The sequence below is a fragment of the Saccoglossus kowalevskii genome, chromosome 8 (assembly GCF_978046115.1).
Source record: "Saccoglossus kowalevskii chromosome 8, keSacKowa6.1, whole genome shotgun sequence".
In the NCBI taxonomy this organism is placed as follows: domain Eukaryota; kingdom Metazoa; phylum Hemichordata; class Enteropneusta; family Harrimaniidae; genus Saccoglossus; species Saccoglossus kowalevskii.
In genome coordinates, this window is record NC_140648.1 from 26,646,394 (window position 1) to 26,670,960 (window position 24,567).

The 24,567-nt window shown below is 38.3% G+C and overlaps 1 protein-coding gene across 1 annotated transcript in view; it reads left to right on the forward strand.

Annotated features, from left to right (window-relative positions):
* LOC144350052 (E3 ubiquitin-protein ligase rnf213-alpha-like) overlaps positions 1–24,567 on the forward strand; it is a 156,006-nt gene that overhangs the window by 22,881 nt on the left and 108,558 nt on the right. The window contains exon 2 of the mRNA XM_085502817.1: positions 8,053–8,198. Within this exon, the coding sequence (XP_085358943.1) occupies positions 8,090–8,198 (109 nt within the window). The 5' untranslated portion in view covers positions 8,053–8,089. The remainder of the gene's footprint in view (positions 1–8,052; positions 8,199–24,567) is intronic.

Consider the following 24,567-nt stretch of genomic DNA (forward strand, 5'->3'; position numbering starts at 1 on the left):
GACGTTGTCGGGTGTGGGTTGAGATAGGTCTAGGATCAGACGAACGATGACCACCATATAGATTTAGTGATGGCGTCAAGGTTTGCGAGAGCTGATTTTGCATTGGGTGTAGTTCTACAATGCTGGTGTCCGTTAAAGCCAAGATTTGCGCCTTCTGAGATGTTGCGTAGTAGTGAAGCTGTGAATTCTTTGTCTGGGTGGTCATGTAGGGATGATGCAAAGGCATGCAGCTTGAGTGGTGTTGCTGGAAATATGGTATGGGTTGCATTAGTTGCCATGATCATTTCCTCGAAAGGGCTGCAGATGAAAGGGCTGCTCTGCTGAGTTGGCTCCACTACTGCCATGACTTGACAAACCATAGTCGGATGCGGAGCATATGAGGCACTTGTGAATACGACCAGCTTGGTAGGGACAGCTGCATGTACCATTGTTGAATTTCCGACAGATCTGAGTGGAGTTTGCAGTTGATGTGCGAGTACTAGATGATGACTGTGTCTTGGGGTTGCTCCAGTAGTATGGGTTTGTATCAATTTGCTGGAGTGTTGTGCACTCCGATTTTCTATGTCCTTTCTTGCCACAGGAAAAAACATGTTGGTATGATGAGGTGTGGGTGTTGTTGAAAATGCACGAAGTCTAGCTGAGGATCGGGGATATTCCAATTAGTTGTTGGATATCGTGCTGCATTCATCCGGAATGATTTATCATAGGCAAGCCAAGCTTCAGGTTGAACAGTAGTAATTTGAAAGGTGGATGCATTCTGATGGGAAGTAGAAAGCTCTGTGGCGTGGAAAACTGAGAAACACTGGGACCAAGATGCATAGCTGTCAATGTTTTTTCGTTTCACCTGGGTTGTGAATGACGCAATTCCGTGGTTGTCCGGGTCGAAGCTGATGTTTGTTTCCAAAGTCTGAGTAGTAGAAGGCCTGAGAGGGTCAGGATGTAAATCACTAAGTTCGATGAACTTACCCTGAGAAATAGCTGAGAGCATTGATGTGTCTACAAACTGCATATGAAGATCTGCTGGAGGGATAGCAGCTGGTTGTCCATCTGATCTGGTAAGCTGAACGACTGGTTGTTGATATATGGGGGCATACTGGGAAGTGCGCCACCTACGCCGGGAGTCTGTCTTACATTCGGGATGCCGGGAGGTTGAAAAGTAATGGCTGCCTTTTGTTGATGTATATGTGATAGTAGCGATGTCGGATTATGCCTCGCGTGGGTTGTGGGCTGTTATGGTTCGGTAGCTAAATTTGGGATATCACGGTAGTTGGTGGGTGCTGTGACGCTGTGATCTCCCAAACCGTTTGCAGTATTGGACTGAGTGCTATTCACTGGTTGCAACGATGCGAGCACCGTTGAAATTCGAGCTTGAATGAGGTCGTCGATATTACTGGGAAGATCACTTGACAAGTTTAAAATTTTTCTTGTTTGAAGGACGACTTGGAGTTGATCTTGGTTGGCTGGTCTTGGTGTAGCGCGAGTGGACTTTCCGGTTGACTTGGCCTTTTCCATGTTGGATGACGGTGGTTTTGAGAAAGCTCTAATGAACTGTCGAATACGGAGAATGTTCGGACTGAAATTCAGACAGTGCATAGAAGAAACGTAGTAATAGCTTGGAGACGGGTTCAGGTCGCTTGCTGAACATGGAATGACTATGCTAAGGCAAAGCAGGATACAGGAAAGCTTAACGATGAGATTAGGCAAATGACCGTCACGAGAGTACGAGCTCATAATATGCATGTGAACAGAAATATCACAGGTGAGGTGTGCTCAAGATGGAAGGTCACAGGCCTATGAATGGGGGCACACGTTGATGTCATGTGAGGGGGATTACGACTGGCGTGCGTTGCGTAAGTCATGTGTAGGAGATTAAGACTGAAGCATCGTTGCCCAGCATTAACACAGAATATACTGACGCATAATCATACTAATTCTGATGAAAGGACCAATCACTGTGACAAAGCCCTATTAACTGTTAAAGCAACTCACCCAAAGCTACTAGTCACTTGGTAAAATGTCTTCAAATATACATTTCCCAATGATGTTTGGTCATTTGACATCACTGACATGCATGAATCTAATATCCTGAGAACTAGAATAGGAAGACACCAACAACTAACTGTATATTGGTGGTAGTTGACATTAGTTACTGTCATAGCTGGGAGCCGTCATCATCGCTGCTTGCAGCTATATTTTATATTATTACTATTACTGCACAGCCGCAGTCAGACACTATCCTATCAAAAACAAAACAGAAAGTGGCAAACATTTGTTTATCTTAGAATACAAAGGAATAGCGAGCGAAACAGGTTTACTAGATCAGTAAAATACGAGGACTGGGAGATAATTGACCTATTTACTGTGTCTCAAAGTTTAACTGTCGACCTTACACCGAGATGTAAAGACTGACTGGTAGCAAAGGGCATATAATCCAACAATTGGGTATAACTATTTAAAATACATGATGATATCAGCGCCGCCTGGCACAGGAACAATGACCTGGCAAATGTTCAATTGTAGTCACAATAACCTTTCATATCACTGCATATCTTGTCGTCGTGAGTGTTAATTCCAAATACGAGTATGATCATTTGAGAAACACATTACAACCATAATCATATCTTGCTGATTACAACAACTAACTGAATACAACTAACCTCACAAATATGAAAGTTGGCTTAGTGTTTTGATATCTGATTGCATTGGTCTTTCAAATAAAGAAAAGACAAACTGTCAAAAAAACAATATTTCAAGTGACATTTCGGCAATAAAGGATTCAATCCCACGACCTTCAGTACGGAAGACGAACACGATACCCCTAGACCACACAGTCTACTTGTATTGCCCACTGAATTAGAGACTGGTGATGTTGATCGGGTCTACTAACCTCAGCAAACTGAAATTTGGCTTTTAGCATGTATGAGCCAAGTGAATGATTTTTTAAAAATTGATTGATCACAATGTAAAACTTGGACCCCTGTGATGCTGTTCACAACTTTAATTCTATATGTAAATATATGAACCAATTAATATATTGTTGTATCAACTGTACTATCTAGGTACTATGAACAGTGCAGGACATACATACATGTATGGATTACTTCAACTTTGATAACGGCCTCTACAACGTTTCTTAAACCCAATGGTCTTCGTGGTCTTCACTAATGGTAATGTAATGGCGTTGGCCTTCCTGTGACTGGCAGTATGTGACCAGTGCATTTTTTTTATGCTGTCTTGTATGTACATTTTTATTTCGGAATAGGGTGGAGGCGATATGTTGGCCTAAGGCCAAGTTCGCGAGCGCCGATGGCGCGAAGCCCTGTTGATTGTTAAAAATGGGGGGGGGGCTCGGCCCCCATCTAAATCCGCCAATGTACTGCATATCTTGTCGTCATGGCTGCTAATTATCAAATCTATAGAAGCAAATCACTTCTTTTATGTAAAATCCTCTCAAAGTTTAACTGTCGGCCTTACCCCAAGATGTAATGACTGACTGATAGCAAAGGGCATATAATCCAACAAGTGGGTGTAACTATTTATGATACATGTATTTATGATTCTCGTATTATGATATCAGCGCCGCCTGGCACAGGAACAATGACCTGGCAAATGTTCAAATATATTCACAATAAACCTTTCATATCACTGCATATCTTGTCGTCGTGGGTGTTAATTACAAATACGAGTAGGATCATGTGAGAAACACATTACAACCATAATCATGTCTTGCTGATAACAACAACCAACTGAATACAACTAACCTCACAAATCTGAAATTTGGCTCAGTGTTTTGATATCTGATTGCATTGTCCTTTCAAATAAAGAAAAGACAAACTGTCAAAAAAAAACTATTTCAAGTGACATTTCGCCAATAAAGGATTCAAACCGACGACCTTCAATACGAAAGACGAACAAGATACCCCTAGACCACAGAGTCTACTTGTATTGCCCACTGAATTAGAGACTGGTGATGTTGATCGGGTCTACTAACCCCAGCAATCTGAAATTTGGCTTTTAGCATGTATGAGCCAAGTGAATGATTTTTTTAAAATTGATTGATCACAATATAAAACTTGGACACCTGTGATGCTGTTAACAGCTTTAATTATATATGTAAATACATGAACCAATTAATATATTGTTGTATCAACTGTACTATCTAGGTACTATGAACAGTGCAGGACATACATACATGTATGGATTACTTCAACTTTGATAACGGCCTCTACAACGATTCATTAACCCAATGGTCTTCGTGGTCTTCACTAATGGTAATGTAATGGCGTTGGCCTTCCTGTGACTGGCAGTATGTGTCCAGTGCATTTTTTTTGCGCTGTCTTGTATGTACATTTTTATTTTTCTTGAATGCAAACCCTGGCATGCATTTTTTCTCTCTTGGTGTCTAGCTTGCAATTTTGTTTTCAACAAATCTTCCAGCCACCCCTCATGGTTTCAAATGGTCGATCTCTAATGTACGAGTAATCTTGTCACCTGAGTTGACGGTGTTGACAGCAGACATGTTTAATCTACAGTCGGCCCAGGGTTGTACTTTACCTTACTGTAATGTTATCATAATCCATGACAGTTGAGACTATATTCATATTTTATTTGCAACTACGAACTGGAATAATCGCGCCTTGTCAATTGAAAAAAAAAATATTCAAAGGGCAAAGGCACCAGTGAAACCAGTAATACGTAGTATTAGATTATGTGGTGCGTGTTTTGTTAGGGGCCTAAAAACTGCAGTGCTTATTTTAATACAAGAAAAAATTTGGAAAAAATATTGACTGATAGCAAAATGAAGGGCACTTAATCCAACAAGTGGGTGTGACTATTTAAGATACATGGTGACATCAGCGCCGCCTGGCACAGGAACAATGACCTGGCAAATGTTCAAATGTATTCACAATAACCTTTTATATTAATGAATATATTGACGTCGTGGGTGTTAATTATCAAATCTATAGAAGCAAATCACTTCTTTTTCTTTCTTGAAATGTAAAATTACTTTCGGTGCCAGTTGATAATCCATCGCACTATTTTTATTCATTTGTTGTCGGAATTTCTCTGCTTTTTGTGTGTTCGTATTGTTATTCATGAGCATGCCGGAAATTCCTAGAAACTGTGGCGGAGGTTTATGCATATTTTTATGCAAATGAGCTGCATTAAAGTTGTCAGACGATGCGCCGATGACCATTCACATTTAGTCGGCCACCCAGTTCTGTTAACAGAACCTTCGCTGACACATTTTCGCTAAGATGCAGTTACTGTACTTAACATCGATGTTTCGGTGAGTACCTTAGTAGTTTATATCACTGACTGTTGTGTATCTGAACAATAGGTGAATTAGTTGGGGTCGGCTGAATTAGATGTGTTGTGTTGGTTTTACGTTAGCCCTATGTATAGTTTTGAATCGATCGGAACGCACTACTGACAAGCCGGTAGGCTGGTTGGCGATCCGCTCCGCTCAAAAACAAGCACCATGTTTTTGGCTGTTTCCATGGTGTGACATAAACGTGAAGCTAACGTCGGTTTATAACTAATACGAAGTTCGCAAACACCATTCAGTTTTAGGAAGTCACTTAGTTTATTACTAGGACCACAATCACTCTCCTAGTCGAGTGACTGTGCTAGGACGTATTCTCCTGTTACATTTATTATTTCCAACAGTTTTGCGATAGCATTTTCTAGAATGAAGCGTTTCCTGTAAATGCTGGAAAGCGAAATAATGAAATAACGAGATGGTAAATATTTACCTAAAGTACAGTGTGTTGACCTTCATAAAAATATACTTCATAATGTAAAACATTAGTCACGGTGAGTTATTTAAATATACGACTCCTAATCGAAAAATATGACCACAGTCCAGAATTTCAGACGGATATTAAGAAACCTAAGAGCATATCAAAAGCATTTACTCTAAAATATAAAAAAGAACTGCAGTCAAAAGTCAAGAATGCCAGCAAATAAAGGAATCCTTTGTGCGCGTTATTACGGACACGCGCAAAAAACTGTACCACGCTTGTCAAATCTGGGTCAAATATACAGTACGCTACTATCTTGCCACAGTGGAGTGTTCGGTGACCATTGAATTAGCCCGTGATTCATATTTTATGTGTATTAATTTATTCATCAATTTTCGTGACTGACAGTACTGCCCAAATTTTAGCCAAAAAAACGCAACTGGTGAAACGGAAGAGCATTACCAGGCGATGGACGCGGGGCTCTTTGGCGACGACCGCATAGAGGTCAAAATACGCGTTCTATTTTTACGCGTTAAATATGGCTCTTCCATTTCGCCCCCTCCGGAATGTTCTACTTTCACAGCCTAATCGCAGGTTTTTCGAAAAACGTTGAAAAAACACAAGAATTAGTAGAAATGTTCCTGTTTTGGGCGGATTATTGATGGAGAATAATGTCTTTATTACAAAAATGCTGAAAAACCGTGAGTTGTTGCCTTAGTTATTTTTTTATTGGCGAAAAACTGCGAACTCGGCAAATTTGGTTGCACAACTTCCTTTTATCATATACACCCAGCGACACCGATAAAACTGGTAGGAGGTAATACATTTGGGGCGAAAGTATTCAAAAATCAGTTTTTGGATGTTGCAATGGCAATGGTGGGCCAGGATTGTTTTCCAATTAGTGACGGCACGACCTACCTGTGAAGTATGAACAAAACCGGCCGAGCCGAAACAATCACAGAGGAGTTAAAAGCCGTTGCTGGTGAAAAGTTACCCCAACTTTAGTGTCAAATTTCTCGGTAATGAAAACAGATATCAAAAATTCAAATGGTAACTTTGTGCCCACACTCAAGCTGAGTAGAATGAGCTATGTCTGAAGTGTTTTATCCCAAATTTGTAGGAGGAGATACATTTGGCGTGAAGCTATCCAAAAATCAGTTTTTTTGCTGTTGCTATGGCAACGGTGGGCCAAAAAAAATTTTCAGATTTTTCCTTATAACTAGGGTTAAGGTGTGACCTACCTGCCAAGTTTGAACGAAATCGGCCAAGCCAAAAAAATCACAGAAGAAATAATAGTGAACACTGGAAATGTACACACACAGACACACACACACACAAAACGACAAAAGTGATTATAAGGGCAATCCTAGCGGAGCGGATCGCCAATAATAGTCATGTTCAGGCTACACCAAGTACGAGCTAAGGATTTACGAGCTGTGCTCGAACACAAATAATGTCCCTCCACACAAACGCACACATTGGTGAATACCGGGACCAGTGCAACCAGAACGGATGTGGCACCCAAAAACTATCTGAATGTTTACACGTTAATAAACTGTTACGTGCTGTTATTATTATATACAAAGGCCAGATTACGAACTGTTCTCCGATTAATGGCGATCCGCTCGCTTGGATTTGTCATTGTTCAAACTTGGCATGCAGGTCACTCATTTTCTCTAGTTCGAATACCCTTGCGCCTAATGTATCTCCTTCTACCAGTCTCGGAGTAAAATCGTCGGACGTACTCATTCTGCCCAGCTTGGGCGTGCGCTCAACGTTACTATTTTTTTTCTTCATTGACGGGGTAATTTTTCGCAAGGGACGTCTGTTTTTTGGGTGGGCTTGGCCAATATTGGTCAAATTTGACAGGAGGGTCACACCTGTACTCTAGAAATGTGGGCAAATTTGAAAAAAAATAGTTCTGTCCTAGTGTTGCCATAACAACGGCCAAAAAACATTCGTATAATTACATGAATTATTCTGCGGAAACTATCATCGTTTTAAAATGTGCCACCCGCAGATAGTTTAATTGAACATTCAGAAAATATACTGCTTAATAAAAGTGTATTATACATTAGTGTATTTAATTTGACTACACGTTATTTTTCATAATCCTATCTTTTTTCTGTCAAGTTCGTAGTTGGCTGAAAAAAAACATTATTATTGTAATTATTGCATCAGATACCCGTCATCTTGCCATTCTTTAATCTAAACTAGGTATTCCGAATGTTGAAACTATAATATTGATGATAATAAAAACCGGGTGCATACATGTAGCAATGTTGATTGTTAAATTTACTTTTTACAGATGCTAGACTACTTAGACGATTTGATTGGTAGAAATCATGGATGACAGTACACTGTGTAGTCACTGTCATAGTCCAGTGGATAGTTTGGCAGATGGATGCTCTTGTTCCAAATGTGGAGAAAATTCAGAAGTATTAGAAGCTCATGGTGAGTCATGTTACTGTGTGAGTCATGGAAATATGATTTACAGTTTTACTGATACTTATAATTTGTTTGGCAGTTCAGTCTAATATAGTCTAAATCTACTATAATACTGCCTATGGTGAAACTCAATTAGCTAACTGCCAAACTTTGGTCTTACTTCAGGAAAAAACTTTTAAACTTTATATTTTTCCTGAACTTGAGAACTCGCGAGACTATGCAACGTCTGAATCGTGTAGTTTCGCAAGCTCGATGTACAATGGCGGAGGCATTGAATATCCATTTTTTTAAAAATCAGCAAAACAGTTTACCACCACGATTATGGTGAATTGGCGAGTTATCAACGAAGACGATCGGACGTCTCGGGTCATGAGCTGGCTGGTTCGAATTTATCCACTTTTACAGTGATGAATATTGCGTTCGAGTTGAGTTACTTATACTTTATTAAACACGTAAAATTCCCCAGGAGGAATTAAAATTGTTACATTTACACTAAACAAAACTAGACTAATAATACAAAACATTAAGACTAAAGTAAAAAAAAACAAAACATGAATAGTAATAAACCCCACTAACAGCAATAATAAAGGTAGAAGAAACCATTGTTAAAAAAGTAATAACAATAATGATGCGTTAATGCATTAAGGGTTAAAAATTTTGGAGGTGTTGCTGTCTTAAGTCGAGGGCAGTTTTAATGAATTGTCCGAGTGTGATATGAAATGAGGTAAAATTATAACTCATTGTCAGTGCAAATTGTTCATTAATTGTAAAATTATCAAAATTATTAATTTGTTTCTTACATTTCTCAAATATTAATTTTCTTTGGTCATTGTAAAATGGACAAGTCATGATGAAATCTTAGTAATTACAAGCCTAATTAATTAATTAATTACTAGTAATTACAAGCCTGATTTACATTTTTCTTGTGATGACATGTTTTTCGTCAATGTATTAAATATAAGTGCGTTGGGGAATTGCATAATTATATTGCGTGAGTGAAAGAGGCCGGTGAGACTGTGCCACAACGCGTTCTATTTATTTCCAACGCGCGTGGTCGGCGCCTCTGATTGCGTTTATTTTGTATTTTTATTTTCGAAATGTATCACTGGCTGCGTTTTTTTTACGTCTCGCAACTGAACGTCAAGCTGACCTTGTTTTGGCTGTTATTCTCGCAACTGAACGTGCAAACTGACCTTGTTTTGGCTGTAATAGGCGCCCTTAACGACAAGAAGAGGAGACGCGACAAAAATAAACAGCCAATCAGCTATCTTGTATCAAAATACAGTGGGCTTTTTAAAATGGCGACAGAAGCAGAACAGAGCACGAAGTTTTTCAAGATAAAAAGCCTCACCGATCGCCAAAACCATGCAAGTGAGGCATTACTAGCTGAAAAAAGATGAGTTTGTTGCAACGAAGACTGGTAAGTCGCGAAAATTGTGCAACAGTTCAACTCTCCAATAATCAGTTGAGTAGAGTTTTTGAGATTTTCTTTCTGAGTTACAATCGTTTTCACTAAACATTGGACGATCAGATTGTGGTAAATGTTGATACATCAGAGCAAGTACCTAATGAAATTGCCACTGATTTTATCCCTACTAATCAAAACATTATAACTGTAGCCTAAACATTTTTGATACAATGTACACATGTCTGAGTCTCCGAGGCGCCATTCTGTCTTTTATTGTTTGCGCAAGACATTTCCGAGTCGTTTTTTTAGAGTGAACAGTGTGAATCCTGACCAGCATTGCTGATTTATTACAACGCTCTTTGGACAATGGCTGAATATCTTTTCAAGCTACATTTTACTTATTACACGGAGGACAGAATTGTTCCCATCTATGTTAAAGAAGACGAGTTTATGTGCATGTCATATCAAAATTTTGTTGACTATCTATGTGAACAGATTGCTTTTTTAAGGCGAATGCAGGCTATTCGTCTGCAAATCATGGACGAAGATGGACAGCGAGTTCATTTACCACCAACCGAACGATACCGTGATGTGATAGTGGACACTATTCGCTTAAAAGGTGGTACAATGCGTGAACAATTGTACGTTGTCGACGGCACTTCCCCGGCGGTTAAGTCATCTTCGGCCATGACTCACAGTAATTTAGGGGCTTCTAATTCAAGTACTGGCAAGATACGTCGATTGGACTACAAAAGAGATGAAACATCTACCAATGTTGAAAGTGAAACGCCACGCCAAAAACCGTCACAGGCTCCTACTATGTCTGACAGACAAAAAGAATTGGAGGACCAGTTAGAAATATTATCACAAAGCAAGTTTGTACTTGAACGTGAGTGGACAGATTTGAAGACTCCGCTACCACCTTTAGCCACACGTGCACTACCAGGAATCCGAGCTATTGACGCTACATGCAATTTATGTCACCATAAAGGACACAAGGAAAGTGGGAACAGAAACCGTCGTGAGTGTTGTTATGAACCATGTGCTGGTTATATGTATTGTGGTCGATTAGATAAACACCGGCAACATTCAGAAGCATTACGTCAAGTAAGCTACGAAATATTTATCGAATGATTTAATTCGTATTTTTCACGCCTACTTTATGTACAGTGGTGATGGCTAATAATAAAACACCACCACAAAATAATTTTAATTCGTAGCAAACATTTCTTTTGTTCGCACTTCAAATGGGGTTAGTAAATTTTAGTAGTTTATTTTCTCCATTTTCTTATTTTATTGCTTCTCAATTTCACAGAAAGACAAAGAAATAAAGTACGTGAAAGAAAAGATGAAAGCATTCGAAGGGGAATTACAGTCTGTGAAGTCTTTCATAGCTAAAAATACAACCCAGTTTGCCAGTGTTCTAAAACCACGCTTGCAACGACTCTTCCCACAAAAGTACGTTGGGTTAGAGGGACGCAGCAAGTTATTAAAAGATGTTCGTCTCCTTAAAGTCGCCTTGGATGGTAAATTGCCACCAGGAAATCTCCAAGATGCAGTTGATCTACCTAAATTATTGGAAATGGGAAAACGAAAGGTTTATGAATTTAAACCCGATGACGACGACGTGAAAGACGAGCATGAAATAACAACACGCACAATAAAACAATCCAAGGAAACCTCGCCATTGAAACATGCTATTTCATCTCCGTCGCCGACAGCCGTAGTTACAATTCCACACCAGGCAAATCAAGTTTATACTCCGTATGTTCCAGCACAGCCCAACCCAGGAATGGTTATTCCGCAAAATATGATGCCATGGTATGGAAATCCTACTCCATTTATCAACCCTTGGGCGTTTATGCGACCGCCTACTAGCAATGTGATGACAATGCCAGCACCTATATTTAGTGAATGCCTGCCAACAACGCAAGTTCCCGTTACACCAGTTAGTACAGTAATGGCAAGACCCGCGGAAACAAGTCCAAGTTTACCATTACCCATACCAACAGCAGCATTGACTACGCCTCAACCCAAAATTGAAATGGAAAACCAAGTGGAATTTCCAGAATTGGCACCTACAGCCAAGGAAAAGGAGAACCCAGAGGGTGTGATTGTCGGCGAAACAAACCAGTCTTGCCTAACTTTACTAGATTTGGCGAATATCGCATCTAAATCTGCGGATTTGTAAAAATGTTGTTTGTGTTTTTTACCAGAATACTAGTACCATGACTGATTTTATTTTCCACATGGTTATGACATTACGAACATTACAAGATACTTCTCAAATTTAAAGTGTTTTCATTGTATGGTTTTCCATTTACCATGAAGTGGATATAATCTAGCTATACTTCAGTACAATCAAAGCCAAGGATTTTCCAAATTTAGGTCAAATATTTAAATATTTGTAAACGAAACTTAAATTGTTAAAACTACTTTATCGGCCGTTCAGTTTCCCATGTTAATGTTAACTTTTCAAAATAAATACTACATGTTGTTCAGCATTTTTGTAGTTTTTATTGTCATCTTATTTTATTTATTAATAAAGATGATTATAAAACAAAATAAAAAAAATAACAAGTGAATATATATTGTCGTAATACTGGTACAAGTTGACTTCCATTTCAGTTCGTATTGACCAGTTTTTGGCGGGAAGCAAATCACACGTAACCACTTTCTCTAGCAAAAATTTGACATGCCCCAGGGGTGATGTGACCAATGGCGTCTGCTATAGCAAACTCAGTAAATCTATACGAAAATTCCTGGTTTCCCCGCAAATACGATTTTATAGACCGAAAACATTGTTCACAGATATTATACTCGGGATTGTATGGTGGTTGAAAAATTAGGCGCACTCCTTGCTGTTGTAATAAATGTTCCAAATTAGGTTTGACAATCCTGGCGTGATGAAAACCACAATTATCCATGATTACACAATCTCCTGGTGCCAAACAACGATTTCCAACGTGGTCTTCTACATTGACTGCTTCAAAAAAAAGTTCATCATTTCCATAGAATTGGAAGGTCCAACAATGATATCAGAATATTCGACACCAAATATACTTGTAAGCAGGTTTATTGTGTAATTAACATTAGACGCAAACCGCTGTATTTCTATCGCCGGTTTACCAATTTCTGCATGCCCGTAACGCCGGTTTCCAGTAGTACGAATGACAGACGCCTCGTCAAACCAGTGCAGCTGTTCTGGTCTAAAATCAGAAATGGTGTCGATAAAATCAAGCATTCGTTGTTCGTTAATGTCAGTCGTTGACTCTGCAGCAACAGATTTTAACTTTTTCCTCGTCATGTTTAGGTGGTGAACAAGTCCCCGGTAAACCGTGGATGAACTGGGGACATCGAGGCACACATTATCTTGGCGTAACTTTGACTGAATTTCACGCAGATAAATACTAGGCTGTAAAATATTATCAGTCAAGCATGTTCTGTTACCGTGTTTTCGTCCGTGCTTCCCAGCTGAAACATCACCGCTAGTAATAAGTTTAGTACATATATTATTCGCAGTACTTTTTGACACGCCAGTTTGTTGTGCAATTTGTCTACATGACAGCCCATTTAAGTAAAGTTCAACAATTTTCTGTCGTACACTAAATTGTGTGTCGAATCCTCGTTTATGAGACTGCATTTTGTTACCAAATTACATGTACTCCCGACTTTCCCGCGCTAGATGCTCTGGGTGTCTGGACACACTACCGGGACACACACACAAACGTAACATTATAATTGAGTAGAAAAAGACAGAATGGCGCCTCGAAGACTCAGTCAGGTATACATTGTATCAAAAATGTTTAGGCTACAGTTATAATGTTTTGATTAGTAGGGATAAAATCAGTGGCAATTTCATTAGGTACTTGCTCTGATGTATCAACATTTACCACAATCTGATCGTCCAATGTTTAGTGAAAACGATTGTAACAGTTTCCTAACTTTGAGGGACGTGGCCCTGAGCACTGTCTTGTAGGTTGGCCTACTTCCGCTGATCATTCGGCCCCACAGTCCTGAGAAGTCGCACAGACTGAGGATTCGACACTATTGTGAAGGAATGCATCGGGCGATTTTAAGAGGCATTCAGCTTTGCAGTTAAAAATTAAGCAGGTCGATACGTCCAACTATTCAAAATACCCTAACTGGAAGCGAAATTACATAAGAGTTTCCACTAGGGTCGATCAAATCGACATTTTCCAACGTCAACCGAAAATATACGCCGCCATCTTGTTCTTGACTCATTTATTAACAAAACGCTGTTTCGTTGCGTTAAACTAGCTTTCGCCAACGTAGGAATCAATTTGTGTAGTTTTCGTGATTTATTCTGCATATATAGATAAAATATAGGTAAAGCTTTGGCAAAATTTGAAAGAGCAACTAATATTCTTCAACCTGGTATTTTTTATAGATTTTATTTTTCATTTTGTTCGTCTGTTTTTGGCTCATCCGGCGAGACGTCTGTCGTCCAAAAATTACAAAATCCATGATTAAGGATGCCATTCACTGATTCTAGGTTAGGTATTTGTGATATATCTGTATGTTTTTTAGAGAATAAAGTTCTTTTAGGCAGTCAATGGGTGCATTCTTTCTTTCTTGATACATTGATTTTAAACCTCCCCCACACGTTTTCTAATGGAATTACCCAGAATGCTAGCAATCAGCAGCGCTCTACTTGTGCACATGCGCAGTTAATATTTCTCCCACAATGCACTCGTTATCACGAAATTTAAAATGGTGGCTCGTTGCGGTCGCACATGTGGATTTTCTTGGCTATCCCCACAAAATTGCTGAGAAACCATGATTCTGCGAGTCGATTGATTCATCTACCAGTCAACTTCCAGGGAAGATCCACGATTCATCCCAACTTTCAAGTTAATCATCGTTATGCCAAGAGCAACGCAACTAATTCAACGGAGGAACAAAGCAAGGGCACAACTACAAGCCGTCCTCGCACCGATTGAAGAGCTAATCACTCAGTACCCTGATGCCAATGACAAAAACGCTGCGTACCGGGAAATACTCGCACAGAAATTAGGTGTAGACAACCGGCTATCAGCGCTAGTCAACGCGGACCAACAAGTCATCGATCATTACGATGAAGACCACGCCAAATTTACTGAGACTGAGTCATATGAAGTCGAAATACTCGCCCGCTTCGCTCGACTTTCGATGTTTGTCGAAGAATTCCAGACTATTCGATTTCAACAACCAGTCATTCAACAAGCACCCCTCGATCACAACATGGCCACCTTACAACCGATCAACAAACCCACTACAAGTCAGTTCGTCTTCCGCATTTAGAAATACCCGCTTTTCACGGCGATCTACTCACTTGGGCTGAATTCATTGATAATTTCAAAGTCGCTGTCCACAACGACCCTCATATATCCGATATCCAAAAGTTCACATACCTCAGAAACTACGTAGATGGTGAAGCCAAACGATTGATCAAGGGATTTCCAAGCACCGCCGAGAACTACAAACTCGCATTCGACTTGTTACACGATAGATATAGTCAACCCCAAGAATCATCATGAAATCTCTATGGTCCCAACCACCTCCGGATTACAATGCAACAAGTTTACGGGAATTTCACGACTCATTAGAAACAACAGTACGAGCTTTGAAATCATGATGTTGTCAAAACTACTGATACGTTCAAACTGTAACAAGGACTGGACATTAGCCACACTAAGCAAATGCATGCTTCAAGAAATACGTGTTCTCAACGTCGGACATGAAAACAATATTCTCAACCCGGACACGTACGACGTACCCCTCATCAGTCGTCGCGTTCAATATGAGGACGCAGGCCATTCAAAACAACCGCCATGAAATATCAGAGTTTCACGGTTCGACTTAACACAGCCCTTCAAACCCACCAGCAACGACCGCCAACCATCGATCAAATTCACCACCTCCCACAACTCAACACTACAGTCAATCTGCAACTCGATCAGCAAATTCACGATTTATTCCGCGACCCTGCAGCGACTGTAAAAGCCGGCATTCGTCAAACGATTGCCAAACCGTAAGTACACGTGAATCCCGCTTAGACATTGTCAGACGTAATAAACTCTGTTTTAAGGTAGCGAGAAGGGTTTTGTGACGTTTTCGAATAAAACATTCTCTGTCTGTTGTCTCGTTCAGAACAGTAATTTAGCTTATACCGGATTCGGCTGATACCCCGCCCATCCTAAACCCCGCCCATGGGCGATGTTTCAAATGGGCCATTCCAGTTTATATCTGCACCCCCCTGTTGATGAGGTCAGATTTCCAGCACTGTATGATGGGGAAAATACCCCGGAATTCCAACTGTATATGGAGAAACAGAATCTGGAAATCCAGACTAGTATGGAAAAAAAATTCTGGAAATCCAGGCAGTTATGGCTACTAAATAAAATATGGCCTAGTTTATCTCACCACATACCGTTGATGAGGTTGGATTTCCAACACTGTATGACTAAAAAAAATTGGAATTCTGACTGTATTGGGCCAGTATAAAATAGGTAATGATGGTGGGACGAATGAGCTCATCAACACCGTGAATCAGGACTAGTTTGGATTTCCATTATCAGATATAAAATTTTGAACTTGGTAAATTAGCATATGGTGAGTTATATTTGGAAATCCCACTCTGTATGGTGTCACAAAGCAACTCATCAACACCATAAGTAGGACCTATAGTTTTGGATTTCCATTACTGTATGGTGAATGGTGATTTGGAAATAAAACTTTGTATGACTTGTACACCCATGGAAATTATACCCTGTATGAAGTAAACACACAAACTCAACAGAGGGGGTGCAGATATAAACTGAAATGGCCCAATAGTGGTTGATGTTTTGGTCCACACATTGTCTGACTGAACCAACAAACATTTTTACAGACCCCAATTTTCCCGTCCGACATCTTGTATCGAGCGCGCTATTTCAAATATGATGCTAAAATAATTCACTGTGAAGTCGAATTGTTGTTGCGTATTATGACTCGTTAAAATACATTTCACTTACGTTTATTACACTCGAATAAAGTCTACGCTTGAAAAGAATGTTATTTACGAAGTTTAAAATATCCAAGCCTTCCTGGTTCGAGCCTCTTGGTTGTTATCAGTAATGTTTAATCTTTGTCTGTATCACATTCCAGACAAAAAGTCGGTAAACAAGAAATGGGCGAACTAAAATGTCTCCTGCGTTTCACATGCGACATGATTATTAAAAAACACAGAGTTAAGCGGTCATGTACGTTCTATAAAGCTAGCCTTGTACACATAATCTTGTACTGACGTGTTTTTTGTCCAAAAAAGACGTTCCCTTTCAGTTAACTCTTCGCGTTCATGGTATTTGTGAGAGTTGAAAGATTTTTTGAACACATGACAAGTAACTATGTTGATTTGCGTCAAGCTGGATTACCCAAATTCAAATATCAGTGCGTGAACTCCGCACGTAATTCAAACGTGTGGTTATTAGAGTTCAGTCGAAATGTACGTGAATATTGCGATCGAAGTGCGCTGTCCAGAGTTTATTATATTATAGTAAAATTTAACTTGACATATGGTATGGTTTATATTACATGTTCACTTCATTTCGAATAAAAAAATCACCATTGGAACATCGATGAATCACAAGTATTTAAAATATTTTCTCGACTTTCCGTTAACACCTGACTACTATCATTTTTAATGATTTAAGTGCGCCCATGTTTATGTTTGCATAATTATTACTAATGCAATGCATTATCAAGTCGGTAATATTGAAATATTCACAGACCCAATACCCAGGGTCAGCATCCTAACAATAGTAAAAATTAACTTGAGTTTGCGTAATTATCATGAAAGCAATACATTACAAAGTTGAAATATTCTGAGCTGGTACAATATTGTAAACAAATTTGCGTAATTAGAAAAGCAGTGCACTAAGTAAACGACGTTGATATATTGAAAGCCAGTACAGAGTTGCATACAAGTTGCGTAATTACAGTACTGTCGGATATAATAACAATTTTACGAGATTGACGCGCAGGGCACAAAAGAAAAAGGTTGCTAAGGTAACGCGCCAGTTCAGCACGTGACTTGGGGTCAAACTTCGGTCAACACACACTTGATGCCAGCATCGCCGCGCAGCAAGTTTTGCAAAGTACTTGAAGTTCAAATGATGTCGCTGATCACTCAGTTGTCGCAGCGTGTGTTGTGTCATGTCCATGATGCACCTCATTTCGACTTTGACTTGCTTTTCCTTCTTAGTGCATGTTCTTGTTCACGTAAAATGCGACCTCTCACCAATGTATTAAAACATTTTGAATTTATACTTTGCATGATTATATTTGGTCAACGCGAACATTATTTTTTCTAGACCATTTTTATCAACGCAGGGTTATTTTTCCAGACAAGATATGCCTCGTAATATCTGCCAAAAGATCGCCCGGGCGATCTTTTGGTCCACATTTCTCGAAAAAAAGTTGAATCCTCCATAAGATCACCCAGGGCGGGGTATCAGCCGAATCCGGTATATTTCAAAAGACTAAGTATAGAGGTACAAGTTCGCACAAACTGGACAGTCGTTGTTTCCATAATTATCACGTGACATTAAAAATGGCGAACCTTGTAAAAATGACTGAGTCCGCGATTGCGAGAGCACACTGCGGAATTCCCTGGTGAAATTTACGTCATGCATTGTCCGTAATCAAGTCCATTGAAATGTGTCCCCGGTATTCAAAAGACCTATTATTCCGATTTCTATGCAGGTTTGTTTTTTTGTCCCCACATTATTTCATACTTGGCACCTTTAACAGACTATTATTCTGTGACAAAGCTTTTTTTTAAAAAACCCAGACATACTTAGCACCATCATTATCTTTTGAACGATAACTGCAAGAATGTCCTAGTCCGAACGCACTTGATTTGGCGGCGGTCAGTCAAAAACTCAACTCGAGAAAAACGCGAAAAACAGTTTTGGTTAATAAAACACTGTAGATTTGCTGCATTATTATAAACATACACTAAAAATGGCCAAAAATATTAACCTCTGATATCATAGACAATCAGCCGAAACGGGACAAACATTTACCGTAATTCACGGGGATCATGTCCGTAATTTGTGGACTGAAACCCTAAATAATTAAACAAGTACTATTATTATTATAATATATATTTTATTTTACATCGCAAAATTACAACAGAGCTAGAGTTAATCGAGTTGTTCGCGGTGAAACAGCCGCCTTGAAGTCGATGCAACTTCAACTAGCCATTTCTTATCTTGAAATAAAAAAAAATAAAAATTCAAAGAGCATCGGGGAAAATATTAATAATCATTTTTATCAATCGCTTGCTTTATTTTATTCGAATCCATGAAATTCATGAGTTGTTTGACATTTGTTGGCAACTTCCACTCTAAAAAAGATTGAAAATGTGGGTGTGGTTCTTTTGCGAGGTCCTGTTGATAATACTGACAAATATGGTTCTGTGACCCAGGTTGTGCTCCGATCATGAGACTTTCAACCAATCAATGATGTTGTAACAAAGCATATTTGACGCTAAATGAAGGGTCGTCGTACCATCCAATTTTCGGGCGTTGATTCACAGTGTTTTTGTGCTGTGACAGGCTTCAAAAACATTCACTGAAAAACATCAGTATATTTTGACAAACTGATGGAATTTGACCTCAGTTAAAAAAAAAAAAATACATTAGAGTCCACGGCGAATCAGTTTTCTCTGCAAGTTGGGAAATAAAGTAAACCAGAGTTGGGTCGATGATTTTCAGCCCTGAAGGACTTCCGTGTGATTCCTGAGTTACGAATTGTTTATCGACTGGCTACCAACTATTTATGGCTATAACTAAATTTGACACATTTTTATTTAAGCCCAATAAATTATTCGTACATGTCAAGCTCTGTTTGATTTTTTCAGGGCATGTGGCCGTTTTTAGTCCAAAATTTTTTTTGTGTGAACACTTTTACGGTACGTATACGGTATAGACTGAACTCCTTCAATTTTACCAGACATCGACTGACGTGGATTCGGTATCGTTATTTTTGGAATTAATCATTAACATTTCCTCGTTTCTCTGCTCTGTCGAAATGAGTTACCTATGCTTTTTTCATGTAACTATCATTAAAATAATAAAAAATAGTACATCTAGAACAAAGACCCAAAACACGTAACAAGAGGTCACAGTTCTGTTGCTTTCACGATACAAGTGTCATACAACTATTAGATTTGAAGTGTCGTTCAGAATTTAATACTAGTTAATACTAGTTGTATGTTCACACTTTACTATCAAAACCACCATTTCGACAACTCATGTGCCAGTGATCCGTGTTTGGGCGAGCGGTCGGTGTTTCGATGAGCGAGCTAACGAAAAAAAAATGCGATTAAAATGCGGTCGGTTCCCGGTCTACAAGTCCGCATGATCGGAAATTAAGCGTTAAGCGGAAGGTTGGGCGAAATGAGTACTGTATGACCATGTTTCTCAGACAAAGTCTCGACTGACAATAATGCTGACAATGGACGTTAGATAAACATGCATTGTTTGCGACGGAAAGTTTATCACCCGTTATATCAGAATCGTCAACAACAGAGTATACAGATAAGATGTTATCATTTAAACCCTTCCAAAAATAAACATTATGCAAATATCCACGAAATGGCAGTTGTAGTCTTTTCTTCTAGCGTTTTAAAACACTAATTTAAGCAACGTTATTTCGCAATTTCAATTTGTTGTAAACCTGGAATGATGTATCAAGGTCTAAAGTAACCGTTTTATCAATTTTTGAAAAATCAAGAAAAAAGTGAAAATTTCCCTTCTCGCTACCTTAATTGTTTAGGCAAACTGGTGTAAAACAGTGCCGTTCACGCTTCATGTAAAGGTGATCATCATACGTCCATACATCCGGACACTATCGATTCAATTCAATCTGTCACCATTGCTGTTGCCCCACCATCTTGTTGTCTCTTGGTGTCCGAAACAAATCTATCGAATGACTAACTGATTCTCTCATTAAAAGGTGTTGTTGTTATTGATCGATATTATTGTCGGTTATATGAAATGCAATTTCAAATTCAGCGTTTACGTTTTGTTTGAGATGTTTACGATGTCGAATGCAGAACATCACCATCAATAAAAGGCATGATGCAAAAAAAAAAAGATTTTTGAAAACCCTGAGCTGCAGAAGAAAACTTGCTGAAAAAACAACTCAGCATGGCAGCATGTGTACTTCCTGTGACTTTTGTCCTCAGTATCCATCATGCAGTGTGACAAAATAAATTTTATTAGCAGTCAGTAGATTCTACTTTTTGAAAACAGTAATTTTGAAATATGGTAATACATTGTATTTTTTTTCATTTTTATTTTTTTAGTTTGTCAACTATTACAGTGTTTTAATGCATATTTAAAACTCAACTGACTGAAAATACTCGACCTAAATTTTAGAATGTTGAATGTCAGACTAAAATTATAAAAACTCGTTTCTCATAAAAAGATTACTGGTAGGTTGTAGTTTACTGTTGATTAAAACAACAACATTAGATTGAAAGTTTGTTTTTACACCAAAATGTTTTTGGTTTAATTTTTTTTAAAGATAATTCCAAACATGCAATATAATAGACTATGCACAGACTTGCGGAGATCCATTAAAAAAAACACCTTGCCCTATCTTTTGGAGGCCCGATACTGAAAACACAAGATTTTTTTTTTGCCTAAGCGTTGTTAATGATCATCGATTCCGAGCGTCTTTAAATTCAGCATTTACGATTTTTTATTTGAGCAAAACATTGAAGTCACATGTTTTGTCTAGACATTGGAGTGATTATTGATATTATTAGGATTACTTTGATTAATAATACCCATAATTGAGTACAGTTCGTAGTTGGCAATGAACTGTTGTTGTAATTAATATTTGCTTAGATTGGAAACAAGAACAGACTTTAAACCGACCATAACTTCAATTCTCTATTTTTGGCAAATATTTTTTGTCATTTTTGTTCAAAAAGGCTATTTTCGACTTCTTCTTCAAAACCAGTAGCTTGAATGCTTCAATATTTAGTATATACTTTGGGTGGACCTCTACTAGATTTGTTCATTTCATGACCATATCTTCAATTCTCTATTTTTGGCGAATATTTCGTCATTTTTGGTCAAAAATGTAATTTTCGATTTCTTCAAAACCGGTAGCCCGAATTTTTCGTGACTTAAATTTTTGTCTGATTTGTTCATTTTATGTTGCGTCATTTTATGTTATTTTCGACTTTTTCTTGAAACACAATCACTTTGTTTGTATACCTTGCATAGATTTTGTTAGATTTGTTCATTTAGCTCTATTTACATTTATCCACTGTAAGAGTCATTCAATAACCTTTTCAATAATCATGATAGCATCACCAAGCTCTATGGAGACAGCAAAGCTATTGTAACTGTCAGGTCGCTTGTTTTAATAAGGGTTCATTTGATTTGACAACCTTTATTTCACCTACTTTCCCCCTAAATGGTTAAAGTTTCTGGGCACAACCTATATTCACACTTTACCCTAGAAGGTCTTTTTAACTCATAGAGATGCTAACTACACATAATGATGACTCCATCTACGCAGCACCATTGGTTTTTCCTATGACAATACATGTATGTCAATTCAAGACTAACAGGAAAATAAAAAAACAAAAGCAGCTAAAAGTTTCTACTCTCATATCTAAATTCCGGATGAGCATCTACATTGTACATCATTGACAATCTGGTTTCCAGTTTAAGGTAGAGATGCAGTTTATTTGGCTTGCTTTTTTATTGAGTAATTAGACAATGAAGATGGTATTATATATCCAACATGTTATATATTTTCTGAAAGCTTATTATACAAACTTTGTAAAAATTGTCTTTATTTTAAATATCCAGAATGCGTTTTTGATTTTGGGTCAAAAATATGCTTTTTTGGACAAAAGTGGTTTAAAAAAAATTAGCTTAAAAACTTCAAGTCCATTTGTGGGTAAAATTACATCACTGGATACCTTGGTATACTACTAATTCAAATGCATCCACTCATCTCTCTAACAACTTTCAAAGTCGCACAGCATGACCTCAAAGTTCACTCTTTTCTATTTTTGCATAATTTATATATCCATGTTAATTGCGGACTTGTTATTTTTGTTCCACTCACCGTAATACACTGTCCGGACGCATTTTGAAGGGGGAACACCTTGTCAATAATGTGTGAGAATTTCGAGGCAAATGGCCAAAGCGTCTATCAGCTATTTTAATTTAAAACCCAAGAATTCACCAAAAATAGAAGATGAGAAAAAGGCTAATTTGCATATTTGCGCGTTAAACCGGGAATTACTGCTTTGTCATACTTTGTCATACTTTCTAGACTATTGAAATTGAAAGTTGACGTATAGACATAGACATTTTGTGTAAAATCGTTGAACCAGAACAACTGCTCTTGAATATATAAATCAGAAACACGTCATTCATACCAGTGTTTTGATGGGGTCGGTAAAAACACGTGGCAATAGCCAGTAAATATGACGTCATCTCATGAATTATTAAACAGGGGCGGTCCTAGGAAGGTGACCTTTTATCACGATCAAAACATCATGGCTTCTCTTCGATGTATTTTCAATAAAAAATCTACGAGTATTTCAGAGCCTATGGTTTACCGTGAAGAGTACAAAGTGGGATATTAAATTATTTATCCTTGATGATTTTTATGTAGTATTGAGAACCAACTCCAGGAAGCGAACACACAATAATGAATAATCGCGTAATCCTAGAATCGAAACGCGAGGCACAGAAGTTTTGTTCATCCTTTCCAATCCCATTTTTCCCACTGCAACATATTTGTTAAAAGAAATATTTGAATTATGTTCGTTTTTTACGGAGGCATTTTTTTATTTTTCCGATTTTGGCAACGCCTTATTCAGGGATTTTCTAAGACAGTTGCAGACAATCAGCGCACGGATGTACGTACAAAACATGCTGTTGTACTACCGGCGACGGTCGCCTGTAAGAAGAGAGCTCCAGCTCCTAACGTAAAAGTTTTAAAATTTCGACCGGTGTTGGAAATCTGACATGTTTTAAGATTGCAAAATTAAGGTGCATTTTCGAGCGGTCGAATTTTTCTGAATAAAAATCGGCAAATGAAAAAATAGGAGTGCTAAACAGTGTGCTTCGTTAGTTTACAAAAAAATGGAATGTCCGTCAAATTGACGTAAACTTCCCCATTTTTCACGGAAAAAGCAAAGGTCGTGGCCGAGTTGCAGGCTAAAAAACTCAAAAATCAAAACAAAATCATCAATCAGTAAGTATTATGACAAGGAAAACAAAACATCAGACGCGGAGAAGCGGTCAGCGCGTCAAAAGAGTTGTTACTGTAATGTATCAAGTTACCTCTCTCTGTGATTTATTTTTCATTGAAATTATTTGGTTGTTTTCAATTAATTTTAGCGTACCTCTGAAATTTATTTTAGCATTGTCAGTTGTTTGTTTCATTGAATTAAACAGAGTTCGTCCGGTTACAAACAAAGCTGTCTCGCACCACCTAGCAAAACTTGCGAATGATCGTAGTAGAGGTATCCATTGGACAAAAGATACACAAAAGTTTGTATCTCCCCGACCCAGTGCAATATATCCGGTTAGAATCAAAGCTCACGTGTCCCTTATTTGAGGGACCAGATTCTGCCGTAAATTCGGGATGGGATTTAGAAAAAAAATAAAATGGGACTTTTAAGGTGTATTTTGGCGTCATTTTCGGATATTTCAATCATTCCTGATGCCTAAAATAGAGTCTGAATGGGTAAGCTTCATTTCGACAATGAGCAGTTATCACTGTAAACAATGTTAAATTTTTCTTCACATGCTCAGTTTATTTTTTGAGAACAATTATTTAAAAACAAAATCCCTCAGTCAATCAGAAACTCGGATTCATGCCTTCAGGGAAAGTCATGTTTGGACGCTCACATCAATTTTGTTTTTCGTTCGGTGG